The sequence below is a fragment of the Corythoichthys intestinalis genome, chromosome 13 (genome assembly GCF_030265065.1).
Source record: "Corythoichthys intestinalis isolate RoL2023-P3 chromosome 13, ASM3026506v1, whole genome shotgun sequence".
Classification (NCBI taxonomy): Eukaryota; Metazoa; Chordata; class Actinopteri; order Syngnathiformes; family Syngnathidae; genus Corythoichthys; species Corythoichthys intestinalis.
Window position 1 is genome coordinate 49,501,455 of NC_080407.1, and position 20,250 is coordinate 49,521,704.

Here is a 20,250-nt window from a genome sequence, read left to right on the forward strand (position 1 = left end):
TTTTGGTTTTAGGTCAGTAGCAGCTTTGGTTTTGAAAATATTTGAAGTTTTTGAAAATAGGCCCCCTACGAATCGGCCATTTCCCGTGTCATGTCAATAGGTTATGAAGTCTATGGCTGAATTTAACATAATAATTCTCCTATCCCTAGCATACATTGTTTCTCAGCTCATTAGTGAGAATCTTTTGAAAGGTACCGTTACATGTTCCGGTTAGCCGCAGATTGTATTTTTTAGGCTATGCGTATTCGATGTTAGGAGTTGTAGGCAATGATGTGGTTTATTTTTAGTTGTATCAGGAGGAATAGCATGACGGGCATATGGATGAAGAGCGGGAGATGAAAGGAAGACAAGCTCTTAGCGCCTGCAGCTACTCTGAGGCCGACCGGAGGAGGGGGAGCAAAGGAAGAGGTGGAGGAGCCAGAAGAGCGAGGTGAAGAAGCCAAGAGCAAGGCCGTAGCTCTCTGAGGGCGTTAGCAAGATAAGCGAGCCGGCGCGGGGTTAGTGAGGGATGGCTTTAAGTTGAACACATGTAGCCTCGATCCCTTCAAACGTCTGCTGAACGGAATCTTCTCGTTGAAAATGAGAACTAGACAGGGTGCGGCGTTTCGGTTCTGCTTACCTTCTTCTTCCCGTCCCCTGACAGTAATTATTTGGCCCGCGGTCAGGTATTTTTGGACCTCCCTCAGCGCCGGCAGCTTTGATACCTCATCCGGCCTAATCATATCCCGTTAACGCTGTTCATCTTCACGGCTCATTGCCTCGTAATTAATGCGTCAACCAGCGAATGTTAAGAGGAAGAACGGTGACCTCGAGGTGTTCGCGTCTTATCTTTAGGGTCCCGTTTATTGTTGTTTTTATTAGCTGATACATGTACCGATACGAAATGAAGTCACCGGTTTCGGGGAGGAGGCGTAGGAACCTCTGGGGTAGCTCACGATCAGTGTTGTGAATAATGGCGTGAGAGTATAACGGCTTTATTTTTGTCAGTAGTGATAAATCTAATGAATTTTCCCATCTTTGCAACGGCGTTACCGTTAGTGAGAAAGTGAAGGGGCGCGTTGCTACAAGTTGTCGACAGTTGATTTTGTCACCCATTAGCTGTCTCCTGCCTGCCTCAAAGCAAAGTGGGAAGGGGGTGGTGATTTTCCTGAGCGAAACATGGGGGGCGCCATCTTTGACATTTTCTGCTTCGAACTTCCGGTTTAGAGTTAACAACATGAAGTAAGGTTGAAATAAGCAGTGTGTAGACAAACTTAAAACTGCAAAATCAAACCAGAGGAACCCACGGAATTTTCAAAAATGGATTCAGCACAACACAGATGAGGCACTGAGACTTTCTGTGCTGTGCGTTAGTTCTTATCACTTCTTTGATCGTTCGTGGACAATGCGTTAACATGAGGTGTAGATTGATACCCCGGCAAATTGAGTGACCAAAATGCAGCAGGGCCGAGAACCAAAAGTGGTATTTGACATGTAGCAAAATGGATTTTGCCATGTGGCATTTTTTTTGCCTTGTGGCAAAATGGATTTTGCCATGTGGCATTTTTTTTTGCCATGTGACAAATGGATTTTGCTATGTGGCATTTTTTTTTTTTGCCATGTGACTTGCCAGATGGCAAAAAAATGGCACATTTCTATGGCCAAAAACTAAATACACCTCGTCAATGTCAACATGGCAATCCATGTGGCATTTTTTTTTTGCCATGTGACTTGCCACATGGCATAAAAAATGCCACATGGCATAAAAAAATGCCACATGGCATAAAAAAAAAGCCACATGGCAAAATCAATCTTGCCACATGGCAAAAAAAATGCCACATGGCAAAATCCATTTAGCCACATAACAAAATCCATTTTGCCACATGGCAAAAAAAATGCCACATGACAAAATCCATTTTGCCACATGGCAAAAAAATGCTACTTGGCAAAATCCATCAGGCCACATGACAAAAAAAAAAATGCCACATGGCAAAATCCATTTTGCCACATAACAAAATCCATTTTGCCGCATGGCAAAAAATGCCATATGACAAAACCAATTATGCAAAATTCATTTTGTCACACGGCAAAAAAATGCCACATGTCAAAATCCATTTGTTACATGGCAAAAAAAATGCCACATGGCAAAATCCATTTTGCCACACGGCAAAGAAAAAATGCCACATAGCAAAATCCATTTTGCCACATGGCAAAATAATGCCACATGACAAAATCAAAATTGCAAAATCTGTTTTGTCACATGACAAAAAAAAAAAAAAAAAAAAAAAAGCCACGTGGCAAAATCCATTATGTCACATGGCAAAAAAAAAAAAAGCCACATGGCAAAATTCATTTTGTCACATGGCAAAATAAAATGCCACATGGCAAAATCCTTTTTGCTCTATGGGGGAAAAAAATGCCACACGCCAAAAAATATAAATGCCACATGGCAAAATCCATTTTGCCACATGGCAAAAAAAATGCCACAGGGCAAAATCCATTTTGCTACACGGCAAAAAATGCCACAGGGCAAAATCCATTTTGCCAAATGGCGGAAAAAAGAAAAGCCACAAGGCAAAATCCATTTTGCCAAATGGCAAAAAATGCCACATGGCAGAATCCATTTTGCCATCCATTTTGTCTCTTCCAAAATGAGGCAAAATTACAAATAATATTACAGTTGCCGAATGGTGATGGGCTGACATGGATTTTGTTGTTACAACGAAATACTGCAAGGTATTTTTCATCTGGTTATATTTCTGGTATTTTGGACTCATCACGCACGTATATGAATAGTATTTCTTTTTTTTTTAAATTGCAGATATTTATCGCAATAAAACTTTTGGACTACATGATTCCATTTGTTTTATTAAAACGATTAGTGCGTGTGCAGAACAGGTCAATAAATCACAATTGATAAAGTTATTACAAAAGTAGCAGAGCATAAATCGAGCCTTCCATCATCAAGGTAAAATGCATGTAGTCTCGATTTACTGTTCGCTCATAAACGTGTTGTTGTGAGGCACATCAAGTTTTCTACCCTTGCCTGTACTGATTAGCAACAGGCTAGTAGCAGTTAGCATGTGTTGCAGCCACAGCAGTACAGTAACTGTAGTAAATAACATTAAACATCGTCAAAATTACACTGATGGCCAAAAACATTGGCAATTCTGTCAGTTTCTCCCAGAAAACGATTGCAATTACAAATACTTTGTTAGTAATATCTCCATTATAAAACACAAAAGAGAATGAAAAAGAAAAAAAAAATCATGATAATTTTGCACAAAACTCCAAAAATGGGCCGGACAAAAGTATTTGCACCCTTTGAAAAATCATGGATGTATCTCTAATTTGTGAAATTAACAGCACCTGTTACGCACCTGTGCCACGTAACAGGTGGTGGCAATAACTAAATCACACTTGCAGCCAGTTAAAATGGATTGAAGTAACCTCTCTCCTGTTTCAAAATACATGCATAGTACGAAAAATATAATAATTACCTTGAATCCTCGAACAAATCACTCCTGAGACAATCCTTCCTGTTTCTATGCGGTACAGCTTTCGTACTTTTTCAACCTAAATCCGGCGTTTGATCGCTGCATGTGTTTGAGAATAACTGCGACAGACATCGACCGACTAAAGCGCAATGTGGGACGACCCCCTACTTGAAGGTGTGGTCACATGTGCCATCCATGGTCCTGTTTATTGTTATTTTATTAGCGTTTTGCGGATACATGTACCGATACGGTACTGAAATGAAGTCACCGGTTTCAGGGAGGAGGCGTCGGAACCTTTGGGTGGATTTGACGTCTAGCGCCATCGAGTTCACGCCGACCCCGATGGTTGTACTTGAATATCACAGTTGCTTTATTTATGTTTTGTGCATTAGTAATACGCACTTCCAATGATTACCCGCCGCCACCGGGAAGCGGTCAATGAAGTACAAGAAAAAGCGCAGCGGCTCTCATTTGTCCGCATTGCTCCGGCTGCTGAAAAGCTTGACTCATACACTCAGATCTTACAGAAGAAATTACTTGAGGGAGATGGTGGCCTGCATTGGGAAATCAAAGATGTGAGCCAAATGTTTCTAAGAGTGAGTTGCCATGCATAATGCACTGGCGGGATTTGCGATAGGACTTAAGGCTGAACAAGGATGACGACTGGCCTTAACCTTCAGCTGTTTTGCGTATTCCACCGCACATGTCCTCATGTGGACCTTGGTTTTACATTTTTTGTTAAAATTATGATCAATACAAACTTGAGTAAAGAAATTTTGAATTTCTTCTTCTCATAAGCCAGTTCTTCTCAATTATTTCACAAGAAAACAGTTTGCTGAAGACATGTCAACAAAGCACATGGATGACTGGAACCATGTCCTATGGTCTGATGAGATGGGCGGGCTTTCTTGGGTACCGTCTTCATAAGAGGCCTCCTCCTGGGGTGACAGCCATGCACAGCATTTTGATGTAGAGTGCGGCGTATGGTCTGAGCACTAACAGGCTTACCCCCCACCTCTTCAATCTATGCAGCAATGCTGAAAGCACTCCTGTAACGAGTCACATGACATTTTGGAGGGGAAATGACAAGCAGTACTCAATTTAGACATTCAGGGATGTACGTAGTTTCTAGGAGCGTTTTTTTCAAAAAGAATGTGTAATAAGCGCTCTAATATCTATAACCCTTGCTAATTCCTGTTGTTGTTTTTTCTCATGGAAACTGCAGATGCATGTGTTGACTTGCATCCATCATTTTTTTTTCCCAAAAAGAAACGTCAACATTCTGAATTAGTCTCAAAATCATGAAATTTTAGGTGTATCAAATGTGATACATTTGGCAATAAAGGGTTAAATATCTGAAATGGGAGGGTTGTAATCACTTATGTAATACACTGTCACCACATAAAAAATTTTTATATTTTTATTACACCGTCCCTTGTACTGTAGGCAAACTGCAGCTTTTGGAATATGTAAAAAGGTTGTCCGCCCGATTGCCTGTCTGAGCGGTCCACTGTCTGACAAAGCCAAGGCAGCCCTGCCCTGCAAACACACAAGATGCTAATGGGAGTAATCCAACCCTGTGGTTTTGCGAGTGTGAATGGGAATGACTAATGAGGACCTCAAAGCTCACAAAAGAGTGGGGCAAATAAGTATTTAGTCAACCACTAATTGTTCAAGTTCTCCCACTTGAAAATATTAGAGAGGCCTGTAATTGTCGACATGGGTAAACCTCAACCATAAGAGACGGAAAAAAAACTGAAAATCACATTGTTTGATTTTTAAAGAATTTATTTGCAAATCATGGTGGAAAATAAATATTTATACTTTGGTACTGCCAACAAAGGGTACATAAGAGGCCAAATCTTTTCTGTAACTCTTCACAAGCTTTTCACAAACTGTTGCTGATATTTTGGCCCATTCCTCCATGCAGATCTCCTCTAGAGCAGTGATGTTTTGGGGTTGTCGTTTGGCAACACAGACTTTCAACTCCCTCCAAAGATTTTCTATGGGGTTGAGATCTGGAGACTGGCTAGGCCACCTCAGGACCTTGAAAGGCTTCTTACGAAGCCACTCCTTTGTTGCCTTGGCTGTGTGTTTGGGATCATTGTCATGCTGAAAGACCCAGCCACGTGCCCTTGCTGATGGAGTGAGATTTTCACTCAAAATTTCTTGATACATGGCCCCATTCATTCTTTCCTTTAAACAGATCAGTCATCCTGGTCCCTTTACAGAAAAACAGCCCCAAAGCATGATGTTTCCACTCCCATGCTTCACAGTAGGTATGGTGTACTTCAGATGCAATTCAGTATTCTTTCTCCTCCAAACACGAGAACCTGTGTTTTCACCAAAAAGTTCTATTTTGGTTTCATCTGACCATAACACTTTCTCCCAGTCCTCTTCTGGATCATCCAAATGCTCTCTAGCGAACAGCAGACGGGCCTGGACGTGTACTGGCTTCAGCAGGGGGACACGTCTGGCAGTGCAGGATTTGAGTCCCTGGCGGTGCATTGTGTTACTGATAGTAGCCTTTGTTTCTGTGGTCCCAGCTCTCTGTAGGTCATTCACTAGGTCCCCCAATGTGGTTCTGGGATTTTTGCTCACTGTTCTTGTTATCATTTTGACGCCACGGGGTGAGATCTTGCATGGAGCCCCAGATCGAGGGAGATTATCAGTGGTCTTTTATATCTTCCATTTTCTAATAATTGCTCCCACAGTTGATTTCTTTACACCAAGCGTTTTACCTATTGCAGATTCAGTCTTCCCAGCCTGGTGCAGGTCTACAATTTTGTCTCTGGTGTCCTTCGACAGCTCTTTGGTCTTGGCCATAGTGGAGTTTGGAGTGTGACTGACTGAGATTGTGGACAGGTGTCTTTTATAACGATAATGATTTGAAACAGGTAACAAGTGGAGCCTCGTTAGACCTCGTTAGAAGAAGTTAGACCTCTTTGACAGCCAGAAATCTTGCTTGTTTGTAGGTGACCAAATACTTATTTTCCACAATAATTTGGAAATAAATTCTTTAAAAATCAAACTGTGATTTTTTTCCCCCCACATTCTGTCTGTCATGGTTGAGGTTTACCCATGTTGACAATTACAGGCCTTTCTAAACTTTTCAAGTAGGAGAACTTGCACGATTGGTGGTTGACTAAATACTTATTTGCCCCACTGTGCTTATCTGCAGAAATGCGAGGGGTGTACTCACTTTTATGATACTGTATGTCACCACATAAAAAATGTTTTGTTTTTTATTACACCGTCCCTTGTACTGTCGGCAAACTACAGCTTTTGGAATATGTAAAAAGGTTGTCCGCCCAATTGCCTGCCTGAGCGGTCCACTGTCCGACAAAGCACAGGCAGCCCCGCCCTGCAAATTTTCAAGATGCTATTTGGAGCAATCCAACCCTGTTACTAATGAGGACCTCAATGCTCAACAAAGATATGCTGATAAGGGTCAGATGACCCTTCTCTGGATATAAAAGGGATTTGTATCAACTGATCCACCCTTGGTAGTTCTAGTAAACTATGATTTAAATGCTACAGTATTTATTTTATATTGGGTGTGTTAGAGTAATACAAACAGTAAATATTGGATGGATTAGACATCTACCGCTGTCAATGGCAGCCACTGAGTTCAATGAAAGGTAAAAGATTTCAGTATACTGCGTGTGTGTGTGTGTGTAAGAATTTGCCATCTGCATGCAGCTAACGTCTAGCTAGCAGTGAGAGCATCCGAATCAGGGAAGAAGTGTTTGCTGAGGGGAGGTGTGTGATGTTGTGTGAAATAGGAGGCAGAGCGAGCAAGTGCGTGAGTGTGCGTGGAATGTACCGCCAGGCATGCCAAGCGGCCCGCTAATGAACACATTGATCTGATACAGCAGAGTGCAAAAGGACACGGCTCCATGTATTCGTTTTACTCATTAATAGCGGCAGCTTGCGTTATTTGTCTCCATTCATATTTCACCGCGTGAGGTGCGTCTGCGCCGTCTCATTAAAGCCAAAACAGGAGCTGCTTCAACAACTCTGCCTCCGCCAAGATAACAACGCAACGTCGGGCGCCTTTCGGGTCGTTAGTGAACTGTTTTCGAGTTGCGGGTGTCCCGGCAACAACTCTGTCAGAGCCACTTAGCTTAGTTTGTTTCACCGATTGTCCTCGAAAGTGTGAAGCGAGTGAGCAGCTGGAGTTGTGATGGAATAAAAGTGGATAAAATCAATATTTCATAGCTGTTTGTCCTTGGGGACGGCTATCTGCATGGGCCGCATCCATTTTCATAGTATTATTATTGGCTATCCTATAAAGGAGTCACTTTGCAGCCAAAGCGTTCATCAGATGCCCCCCTCGTTTTAGTTTTTTTTCGTGGTCCACACAGCTTGTGGTAGCCCAAGGCCGGCCGGGGATGCTGCACAGCCACGTGAATCCCTCGGCTGTCTTCTCCTCTCTTCCTCGCCTGCACGAGGCTAAGAATACACCCTAAGTCGCCTTTTTTTTTTCCCGCTTCCAGAGAGGAACACGTTTCGTCTCACTTTCTTAACGGTGAGGTCTACTCGCCAGCTCCCATCAAGTGCAGCGGATCTGAATTCTGCCGCATTTCACGTTTACGGCACATTCTAATTATAGATGTGTGCCGATTACAGGTTTCAAGCGATACCGTGGTATGAAAATTTCAAGGCTTCAAAACTTGTCTATCATACCATCCCTAAGGTATTAGCTAATTCATAGACTTCATAATATATTGACATGACAAGGGGCGCGTGGCCGAGCCGTTGGGGGCCTATTTTCAAACACTTCAAGTTCAAATATTTTCAAAACCAAAGCTGCTACTGACCTAAAACCAAAACAGGTACCTACCTTCGCCATTTATGAGTCTCCATGGGCAGCGGTATCAAAAAATTCAAAGTCGCTCACTTATAAAATCCCGATTATCTTTTATATAAGTATAGAAAAACTTAAAATGGCTATACAATTCTCAGATTTTACACTAGATACACAAAAATCATCCAATGCAGAGATAATCACCTCTTTTATCAGTCTCAATAACAATATTTAACATATCATATTGATGTATCATCAAGTTTTTGCCCAAAATAGCAACTTAAATTTTTTTCAACAGCTAATAAATCACTAAATTTTCACATCAGAAACTTAATATTTGAGGAAAACATGCCCAATCAAGTATAAATAATTAGTAAATAGATTTTTAATAAATTCTATATGCAGTAACAACTTATTATGGAATAGAATAGCCCTTTATTGTCATTATACAGTTGTACAGTGGGCTCTCCTACTTGAAAAGATTAGAGAGGCCTGTAATTGTCAACATGGGTAAACCTCAACCATGAGAGAATGTATGTGAAAAAAAAAAAACAGAAAAACTCATTGTTTGATTGTTTGAAGAATTTATTTCCAAATTAGAGTGGAAAATAAGTATTTGGTCACCTACAAACAAGCAAGATTTCTGGCTGTCAACTTCTTCTAACGAGGCTCCACTCGTTACCTGTATTAATGGCACCTGTTTTAACTCATTATTGATATAAAAAAAACACCTGTCCACAACTCAGTCAGTCACACTCCAAACTCTACTATGGCCAAGACGAAAGAGCTGTCGAAGGACACCAGAGACAAAACTGTAGACCTGCACCAGGCTGGGAAGACTGAATCTGCAATAGGTAAAACGCTTGGTGTAAAGAAATCAACTGTGGGAGCAATTATTAGAAAATGGAAGACATACAAGACCACTGATAATCTCCCTCGATCTGGGGCTCCATGCAAGATCAGACCCCGTGGCGTCAAAATGATAACAAGGACGGTGAGCAAAAATCCCCAAACCACACGGGGAGACCTAGTGAATGACCTACAGAGAGCTGGAACCACAGTAACAAAGGCCACAATCAGTAACACAATGCGCTGCCAGGGACTCAAATCCTGCACTGCCAGATGTGTCCCCCTGCTGAAGCCAGTACACGTCCAAGAACGTCTGCGGTTCGCTAGTCAGCATTTGGATGATCCAGAAGAGGACTGGGAGAATGTGTTATGGTCAGATGAAACCAAAATAGAACTTTTTGGTAGAAACACAGGTTCTCGTGTTTGGAGGAGAAAGAATTCTAAATTGCATCCGAAGAACACCATACCCACTGTGAAGCATGGGGGTGGAAACATCATGCTTTGGGGCTGTTTTTCTCAAAGGGGCCAGGACGACTGATCTGTGTAAAGGAAAGAATGAATGGGGCCATGTATGGAGAGATTTTGAGTGAAAATCTCCTTCCATCAGCAAGGGCATTGAAGATGAGACGTGGCTGGGTCTTTCAGCAGGAGAATGATCCCAAACACACAGCTAGGGCAACAAAGGAGTGACTTCGTAAGAAGCATTTAAAACTCCTGGAGTCGCCTAGCCAGTCTCCAGATCTCAACACCATAGAAAATCTGTGTTGAATGTCCATGTTGCGCAACGACAGCCCCAAAACATCACTGCTCTAGAGGATATTTGCATGGAGGAATGGGCCAAAATACCAGCAAGACTGTGTGAAAAGCTTGTGATGAGTTACAGAAAAGGTTTGGCCTCCGTTATTGCCAACAAAGGTTACATAACGAAGTATTGAGATGAACTTTTGGTATTGACAAAATACTTATTTTCCACCATGATTTGCAAAGAATTTATTTAAAAATCAAACTGTGATTTTCTGGGTTATTTTCCCCACATTCTGTCTCTCATGGTTGATGTTTACCCATGTTGACAATTACAGGCCTCTCAAATATTTTCAAGTGGGAGAACTTGCACAATTAGTGGTTGACTAAATACTTATTTGCCCCAGTGTGTAGTTAGTTATAAAGTTGTAGTGAATAAGGATATTGGCCGTCTGAAAAAGAGCTTTTCTGGCGAAAGTTTTTGTTATAAATGCTTAAAACCCAAATTCTTCATAGGTACGGATGTAAAACCGTCTCCATTCTTGGTTAAAAGCAAAGAAACCATGCAATTAGCGTTTATTTTGCGTAAATATGTCAAAGTGCTATGCTACTCTGTTAGCGAATGAGGCTAGCGGCCACCTGATGTAAACAGATCTTTTCTGGTGAAAAATGTTGTGAAATAAATGCTTAAATCCCCGAATTCTTCATAGATTCGGACGTAAAAAGGTCGCGATTCTTGGTTAAAAGCAAAAAAAAAACATTCATTTTGCGTTTATTATACGTAAATATGTCGAAGTACAATGCTACTCCGACACAGGCTAACTACACATAAAATGTCAGACATTGTGAACATGTGACAGAAACTATGGAGAATTTCCGTCTTAGTCTCGTCTCGTCAGACAAAAACTGGCATTTGTCTTATGTTTTAGTCTCCCTAGACACATTATCGTCTCGTCATCGTCATGAAAAAAATTACTCATTGACGAAAAATTTTCGTTGTCGCTATCATTGACGAAAACAACACTGGTGCTTTGGTACTGTTCAGATTAAGAGCTTGCTCGCCATTAGCATTAGCGTATTGCTAACGCGAATGCTAGTCTATGGGATGGATGCGCAGCACGTCACGAGTGACACAACCAGACACTGCTACGATGCAAGCTAACTTCACATAAAATGTCACACATTGTCCGCCAATCTGAGCAAGGCCTTTGACCAGATCGTACATGATAGACTATACACGAGAAACTGCGTTCACTCGCGATGATGTCCGATACCCAACAATCACACTATTCTGCGTTTGTCTACTTTTCTCTCCATCCAAGACAAACATCCCGTTCCTCCAGAACGTGTTCTCCAACCACCAGTTCCTCCACTCCACCGTGGACACGCAGTTCATCGACGAGAACCAGGAACTGTTCAACCTCAAGCCCACGCAGAACCGAGCGCAGAAGCTTCTACACTATCTAGGTCCGGCAGTCGATAAAGAAACTTTGTGTATTGTTGTTTTTTCTGTTACGACTTTGCTCAAATTGTCTGGTCTGCTTAAAGGTCACGTGATGGTGAACGGACCAACCACACCCATCCCAGTGAAGGCTAAACCTTCCTCCATTGATCCTGTCATCCCTCCCGTCACCATGGGTAAGTCAACTACTGTTTTCCGAAATTTCACGGTGAATCAGTAACAGGCACACTTTTGCTCAATAGAAAATGCAGAATAAATGAGATTTATTGATTACAATCCCACAAAAGCACGCAGATATCAAAAACAAGCAAACAAATGGTAACGTGATGCTAGGTTTGAGTTTGTCAATCTCAGAATCCCCGTGTTACGTTACAGCACAACTTGTTGTCCCTTAGAAATGAAAATCGCTTACCGTGACAAACGAGTGGGAAGACAACAACACTCCAGTAAAGCGTCAAAAGGACAAAAGCCAGGCGATCCGTACGTGACCCGCTGGTGGACCTCACGGGTCGCCCGGAAATGTCCGGTTTTGTTAGGACGCACCCCTCGGAGGCGGCACGGCCCCGTCCAATCACAAACATTTAAGCTAATTTTGGTTCAGCCCCCTTGAAAAAGGGCTTTTCACATGGGACAAATGAGCTGTGCTGCAAAAGATTCCAACAAATGGTAAATATTATGGGTGCAAAACATGTTATCTCTATGGGACCCAGGCATGTAAATATGAGACCCAGGCGTGTAGTAAAACAATACTATGGTGCAAAACAACTACTAAAGCCGTTAATGGCGCTAAACGTTCAATCCATTTTGACAGTCGAAATATATTGGATGTGTAGTTCAGTGAGTGCACTTTAACCCTTTAATGCCTGAGCCTATTTTGTCCGAATTTGCATGTATTTGATGTTGCCTTTATATTTTTTAAAAAAAAAATGTTCATAGTGGCCTGATTGGGTCACTTTTTACAAGACACAATGTGTCCAATCACTAATGAGTGGTTTAAAGCTGCCCTGCCCACTATAAAACTAACACCTGGTAAGAATTGTCTTGAGGAGAAGCGTTGTCTGATGTGCATCATGGCTCGGTCAAAAGAGCTGTCTGAAGACCTGCGATCAAAGGATTGTTGATTTGTACAAAGCTGGGAAAGGATGCAAAACCATCTCTAAAACTCTGGATGTTCATCAGTCGACAGTCAGAGAAGTTGTCTACAAATGGAGACAGTTTGGCACTGTTGCTTCTCTCCCAAGGAGTGGCCGTCCACCAAAGATGACGCCTAGAGTTCAGCGCAGAATACTCAGAGAGTTAAAAAAAACAAAAAAAAACTAGAGTCTCTGCTAAAAACTTACAGAAATCAGTGGCACAGTCTTTGTGCACACATCAACTATATGTAAAAGTGGTGTTTATGGGAGGACTCCAAGGAGGAAGCCATAGTTGTCTAAAAAAAAGCATTGTTGCTTGTTTAATGTTCGCAAAAAGGCCCTTGGACGCTCCACGGAAGTTTTGGCAAAATATTTTGTGGACTGTTGGAACCAAAGTTGAATTGTTTGGGAGTAACACACAACGTCATGTGTGGAGAAAAAATGGAACAGCTCACCAACATCAACACCTCATCCCCAACGTTAAGCATGGTGGAGGAAGCATCATGATTTGGGGCTGTTTTGCTGCCTCAGGGCCTGGACAACTTGCAATCATTAATGGAAGAATGAACTCAAAATTTTATCAGGATGTTTTGTCTGAATCTCAGACAGTTGAAGCTTAAAAGAAGATGGATGCTGCAACAAGACAATGATCCAAAACACAGATGTAAATTAACTTTAGAATGGTTTCAGGAGAACAAAATACACATTCTGGAGTGGCCAAGTCAAAGTCCAGACTAGAACCCCATTGAGATGCTGTGGCATGACCTAAAGACAGCGATTCATGCCAGACATCCCAGAAATCTGACTGAACAACAGCAGTTTTGTTGAGAAGATTAGTCCTGATCGATGTGCCAGACTAATCTGCAGCTACAGGAAGCGTCTGGTTGAAGTTATTGCTGCCAAAAGCGGGCCACAAAATATGAAATGTGATGGTTCACTTACTTATTTTTTCCCCTTTCTGTCATTGTTTGCATACTGTCCTAATCAAAATATGAAAACCTATAAATGTTTGGGTGGTTTGAGTTAAAGCAGACAGTTTTTTCATCTGTGTAATTTTGACAAAGATCACATTTAATGGTGATTTTACGCAGAAATGTGAGAAATTTTAAAAGGTTTAGATACTTTTTCATACCACTGTATATGTAAAGTCCAAAAACGTAATGACAGCATGCCGAGGCTTTAAAGATGATATGCGTGTGTTGTGGGCTTAACGTCCCATTTAAAAATACCCGATTCTGCCCATTTTTGTCCCGTCCGAGATGATGGCTCGACTTCCTCGAAGGCCTGGCGTTCTCAAATTGTAAACACTTGTGGAGCCTTAGGGCACTTAGGATAAAAGCAGCGTCTGAATGACAAATGGGCTGTCCAACAGTCGGATGGCTTTAGGCGGAAAAGCCTCCCTAAAAGGTTCCGTTTAGCGCCCGCGCCGGGAAAGGATTGCACCCTGAGCGATGAGTAAAGCGATTGGGGGTGCGAGTGCAATTCATGAAACGCAAAGTTGTTAGCATCCCTCAAGTCCTGCAGGACGGACATAACGAGCAAGCTGAGCTAACACGGAGCGCATCTAGGGAGTCGGACCCTTCGGCCCGCTCGCTCGTTTATGATTTTGGCCCAAATGCTCTAACAAGATGCATTGTGGACTCGATGAACTCGCGCCCTACGTTGCTATCCTTTGCACTCCTGGAGGTTAGAAACTCCAATGTTCTAGCTTCCAGTTTCAGTAAATTGGACAGGTGTTTCAGTAGGCTGTCATATTTGAAGTCCACAAAAAGGAACAGGGTTGAGTACCCCGCCAGGACCGTGTTGCTGCCGCACCTCACGTCACCTAATGAGATTTGTCATGTGCGGCTATCCGTTCTTTCATTCAACCGAGAGATTGAGGGAAAGAAGAGCGGGATTAGGCCAGAATTATCACACTCGGAAGGAGAGCCGGGTTGAAAAAAGAGGACAAGAGAGGCTTTGGTCCAGTGTAGGCTATAATCCCCCTCCCGCATACAGAGGCAATCATCGGCCAGGTGAAAATACGAAGGGTGATGAACCAGTTCGGACAGTTATGCTAGTTTTGACAGGCACATTTATTTTCATCCAAAAGTTCAAAGTGCTTTAAATCAGTGGTCCGTGGACTGGTACCGGTCCGCAAGAGAAATCGTATTCCGAATGAGTTCCGTTCCTATACAGGCGATGTAACCCGAATTTACGTGTAAAACGGAATTGACCCTTTAAGTACCCCATAAATCTCAAAATAACTATCAAAAGCACATATTACACATCATATTAATGAAATAAAGTAAAACATAAGATGCTGTGAGGCATGTTGAGTTAAATGCAGTTACAGGCAGTTCACGGGTTCCGAACGAGTTCCATTTCTAGGCTGGCGATGTAACCCGAATTTCCGCGTAAGTCTGAATTAACCCCTTAAGTACCCCTAAATCTCAAAATAACTATCAAAAACATGTGAGATACTGTGAGGCATGTTGTGTTAAATACCGTTACAAGTCCCCGGGTTGCGAACGAGTGCCATTCCAAGGCTTGCGATGTAACTCGAATTTCCACGTAAAACTGAATTAATCCTTTAAGGACCCTTAAATCTCAAAATAACTATCAAAAAACATGCATTATACATCATATAAATAAAATAAAGTAAAAAATAAGATGCTGTGATGCATGTTGAGGTAAATGCAGTTACAGGCAGTCCCCTGGTTTAGAACGAGTTCCATTTCTAGGCAGGCGATGTAACCTGAATTTCCGCGTAAGTTGGAAGTAACCCTTTAAATACCCCTAAATCTCAAAATAACTATCAAAAAACACGTATTACACATCATATTAATGAAATAAAGTAAAACATAAGATGCTGTGAAGCATGTGGTGTTAAATGCCTTTACAGGTAGTTACGAATGAGTTCCATTCCTAGGCTGGCGATGTAACCCGAATTTCTGCGTAAATCGGAATGAACCCTTTAAGTTCCTTTAAATACAAAATAACTGTCCAAAAACATGTATTACCCGGCATATTAATAAGATCAAGTAAAAAAATAACTCTCCCAAGCCGAAAAGGCCGCTTCTCCGGTGGACACATGAGAACGGGATTTCTGGGCCTGACTTTTTTTTTTTTTTTTTAACTGTTTAACTGACCGTCACTGTTCAAATATCAAAATGACCGGAATTTTTGCGCAGCACATGGAATTTTTCGAATGACCCCCCCCCCAAAATTTTCCGTTCGCCATAATTAATGCATAAAAAATTCTAGGACGGGAATGGGCATAAAAGTTGTATAAAAGTTTCCCAAAATTTACCAAAAACTGTCCCATTCATTTCTAATGGGATGCCATTGACAGCCATGTATGTCCAAATTTCCCATTCATTTTCAATGGCAAGAAAATAAAGGCACATATAATTTTTTACCATTTATTATAACGGCTCATTGACATTAAACCGGCGCCCAAGTAAATTGATGCAATTGACAGCCATGGACGTCCATGCCACTGATGGCGATGTACGTCCAAATTTCCCATTCATTTTCAATGGCAGAAAAACCCGTGTGGTTGTGATTTTTTGACCAAAAACTTACCATTGACGGTCGGCTGGCTCCCAAGTAAGTCGATGCCATTGACAGCCATGGACGTCCATGCCATTGACGGCCATATGCGTCCAAATTTCCCATTCATTTTCAATGGCAGGAGAACCTGTGTGGTTGTGATTCTTGACCAAAAACTTACCATCACCAGTGACAGTCAACTGGCGCCCAAGTAAGTCGATGCCATTGACAGCCATGGACATCCATGCCGTCAAATTTCCCATTCACTTTCAAGGGCAAAAAACTGTGTGGTTGTAATTTTTGACCAAAAACTTACCTTAACAGCCCATTGACAGTCAACTAACGCCCAACTAAATTGATGCCATTGACAGCCATGGACGTCCATGCCATTGACGGCCATATGCGTCCAAATTTCCCATTCATTTTCAATGGCAGAAAAACCCGTGTGGTTGTGATTTTTTGACCAAAAACTTACAATTGACAGTCAACTGGCGCCCAAGTAAGTCGATGCCCTTGACAGCCATGGATGTCCATGCCATTGACGGCCATGTACGTCCAAATTTCCCATTCATTTTCAATGGCAGAAAAAACTGTGGTTGTGATTTTTGACCAAAAAACTTTACTTTTACAGCCCATTGGCAGTCAACTGACACCCAAATAAGTCAATTGCATTGACAGTCATGCAACAGGACGTGTCTCGAAAATGTCCCCAATTAAACAGGTAGTGAGTTGTTATCAACAGTACATGTCCCCCAAATGTCTCCAAATCAACAAAGTGACCTGATAGATCTATATATACCACAACGAAGCCCCATCGTAATTTCTCCAAAAATTGCAGTTTCTAGTGATTTGCAAAGTTACTAGTAGCAGCATTGTTGATTAGCTGCAACTTCCTGATTCATTTTTTGTGAAAATTTATCACAATAATCTACTAAAAATGAACACATGGATAAATTTTTCCATGTCGTTTGGACAAAAGCCATTTAATACTGGCAATGTTTTTAGGTGGGAATAGATTTAGTGATGAACTTTCCAAAGTTCAGATCCAGGTCAATAATTACACCAAGACTGAGTAAAGTGAGTGTAATTCTTTTACCTTTCATGCATTTAGTCAGAAAAACGTAAAATATAAAGATACCTTAATTGCGCTTTTTGGTAAACGATCTCCTTGATGGAGATAATCAAATGGCCAATTAACTCAATCCGAATGCATGTAGGCTACATCGCGTGTGTGATTACAGTAATCCTAATGCACGCAGTAGGCGCAAAACACAAATGGATTTATAATGTGTGTTCTGGAGCTCTAAGTGACATTCTGTTGTTGGTGAAATCATTTACGCCGAAGTCTGTGCCATTATGCTCCCGTTCCCCATTGGGTGGGAAAATGGCTGGGCAATGCACATAAATCATTTGCCTGATTCGTTTTTGATAAGTTTAAAGTGTCCCTTTTAGTTGGGGGTGATCCGCCGGAGCTCATTACTGGCGCTAGCTCATTTGCATTTGTTGAGGGAGGTGCGCCGAGGAAAAGGTCAAGTGTAAAGAAACCCAAAAGAGAAGTACGAGAGGACGGCGAGCATGCGGGCATACGGATGCTAGCTCATTCATTAGCCTTATTGATCGATGAGCAGCCTCACTGCAGTTCGAACTGATGTGAGTCACATAAGTTTCTTCAATTATTTGCTATGGTTGTGACTGTTACAGTTGTGATTTTTTTAAGCTAATGCCTAGCATAGCTCACTCATGCTAACAAGCTTTGCTTAATTTGTAAATCATAAGGTGCCGGAACGCAAAGTACATATGACAGCGCAGGGATGACGAGACGGGCACTGGTCCCGGAACCTACGCAGAAAATGGTGCTGTAAACAACTCGCAAATGCCCACTTGCCATCTTGTGTGACTTAAAAGCCTCAATTTCAAATAATATCTATAGTATAGATATTATGACAACAATTTACAATTATTTAGCCTATACTCTGCACAGGCAATTTTTATAAACAACATGCAATAATTGGGATTTTTTTCTGCAAATGAATTTGTGCATAGTTACTACTGTAATGTCCATAACTATGCACAGTCCCTTTAGGAGACACCGGGACTGGAGAGCTGTGAGCCAGTAGGAAGTGAGGGGGAGACGGGTGAGAAGCAAAATTTAGCTGTCTAATGTGGCGACAGTCTGCTGTTATTTTGTTTTTTGTTTTCTTATTGTTGCCACAATAAAGTGGAGAAAGCCATCAACGACTCCTCTCCTTCTTTCCCTCCGTTCAGGGCTATTACAATACATTTTTTAAAAACGTTTTTATATTATTATTATTTTCTATACACGAGAGGTGCCGGATCTGCCCAAATAAGTCCTGGAACACAGGGAGGCCAAAATCAAGAGGTGCCGGATCTTATTCCGTCAGGATACAGCACAAATTAGCCCCTGCTAACAAGTAAATGTCTAGCAACTGATGTTTGATTATTTTCTATACACGAGAGGTGCCAGATCTGCCCAAATAAGTCCCGGAACACAGGGAGGCCAAAATCAAGAGGTTCCGGATCTTGTTCCGGCAGGATCCGGCACAAATTAACCCTTGCTAACAAGTAGATGTCTAGCAACTGATGTTTGATTATTTTCTATACACGAGAGGTGACGGATCTGCCCAAATAATTCCAAGAACACAGGGAGGCAAAAATCAAGAGAGGCCGGATCTTATTCCGGCAGGATCCCGGCACAAATTAACCCCTGCTAACAAGTAAATGTCTAGCAACTGATGTTTGATTATTTTCTATACAAGAGAGGTGACGGATCTGCCCAAATAAGTCCCGGAACACAGGGAGGCCAAAATCAAGAGGTGCTGGATCTTGTTCCGGCAGGAACCGGCACAAATTAACCCTTGCTAACAAGTAAATGGCTAGCAACAGATGTTTAAACAGTTGTACACACAAAATACTCCTCATTATACTCTATCATGATTTTAATCTATTGTCTGCCCCTTTAGGAGACCCTCCAATAGGATTCCGTGACGTCCTACTACGCGATGGTCCGGAGGGTTTCGCCAAGGCCGTGCGTGCCCACCAGGGCCTCTTGCTGATGGACACCACCTTTCGAGATGCCCACCAATCCCTGCTGGCCACCAGGGTGCGCACCCACGACTTGAAGAAAATCTCGCCGTTTGTCAGCCATAACTTTAGCAACCTTTTCAGCCTGGAGAACTGGGGAGGTAGGTTGGAACTATCGCGTCCGCCTACGCCGCAACCGAGGCTTCTATTGTAAATGTCTGCGGGGGGGCAGATAAATGGGTCGTCACGGTTTTCTTTATAAACGTCAATCAGCGGCGAGGTGACAGTTTGTTCTCCTGACATATTGTCTCCGCCACAGGCTCTCGGATCATATTTGTTGTCACGTTTTATCCGCTCGGAGGCACAATGAATCATTGGGCAGATTAAGCTGTGAAAGCCCTTTGAGGATTAGTCCCTTCCTGATATAGCTTTTCTCCCAACACCATGGGGGATACAGTAGATTTATATTGGGTCAGTTAATGTATGGCTTAATTAAGCCTGTGCGACACTGCCATTTCAACCTTTACCGGATTGAGTGGCGTTTAGTACTTGTTGGGATGTATTTATCTTGGCGCTGCAATTTAACAGCAGTTGACAGTGATGAGACAAACCAATTGCTTTAAAGGGAACCTTGGACAGAAAGACTTGTAGTTCTTAAAAGATAAATGTTATTATGAGTTGTGATAATTTGATATTCAAACACCTCTTAATGTTTTTGTTTTTATAAAATTTGAAAAATTTGCATCTGTCTTCACTGTATTATGGGATATTTACACCAAACGATATCAACCGGTAACACTTGATTTGACAGCGGCATCATCAGACTGTCATAAGACCAAATGAACCACCATGAAGCTTCTTGAAGCAGTGACGCTTTGGGACCAGTTGGCTCCAAAGCTTCATTGCTTCAAGAAGCTTCATTTGGCCATCACTGTTCTCTTGGGGGAGACGGTCAACCTATTCTGCCACCTACTGTCAACAATGTTGTCATCCAACATGCCTCCTAGCATGCATTGCAGCGCTACAGATGTGAATAACAAATCAACGTTCATGTTCTGTGCTAAGCTTCATTTGGCTATCACTGTTCTCCACCAATTTTGACACGAAAACCGCATTTGAAAACCTACAGATGTTAAATAAAAAATCAAAATTAATGTTCTTTGCTAATTCTTCAGTTACTGTTCTAGTTGTTTCATTAATTGC

The 20,250-nt window shown here is 41.9% G+C and overlaps 1 protein-coding gene across 3 annotated transcripts in view; it reads left to right on the forward strand.

Annotated features, from left to right (window-relative positions):
• The window catches only part of LOC130927749 (pyruvate carboxylase, mitochondrial-like), a 292,766-nt gene that overhangs the window by 219,745 nt on the left and 52,771 nt on the right, over positions 1–20,250 (forward strand). For all 3 annotated transcript variants that reach the window (XM_057853741.1, XM_057853743.1, XM_057853742.1), the window contains exons 13-15: positions 11,199–11,343; positions 11,425–11,514; positions 18,987–19,208. In XM_057853741.1, coding sequence (XP_057709724.1) covers positions 11,199–11,343; positions 11,425–11,514; positions 18,987–19,208 — 457 coding nt within the window. The remainder of the gene's footprint in view (positions 1–11,198; positions 11,344–11,424; positions 11,515–18,986; positions 19,209–20,250) is intronic.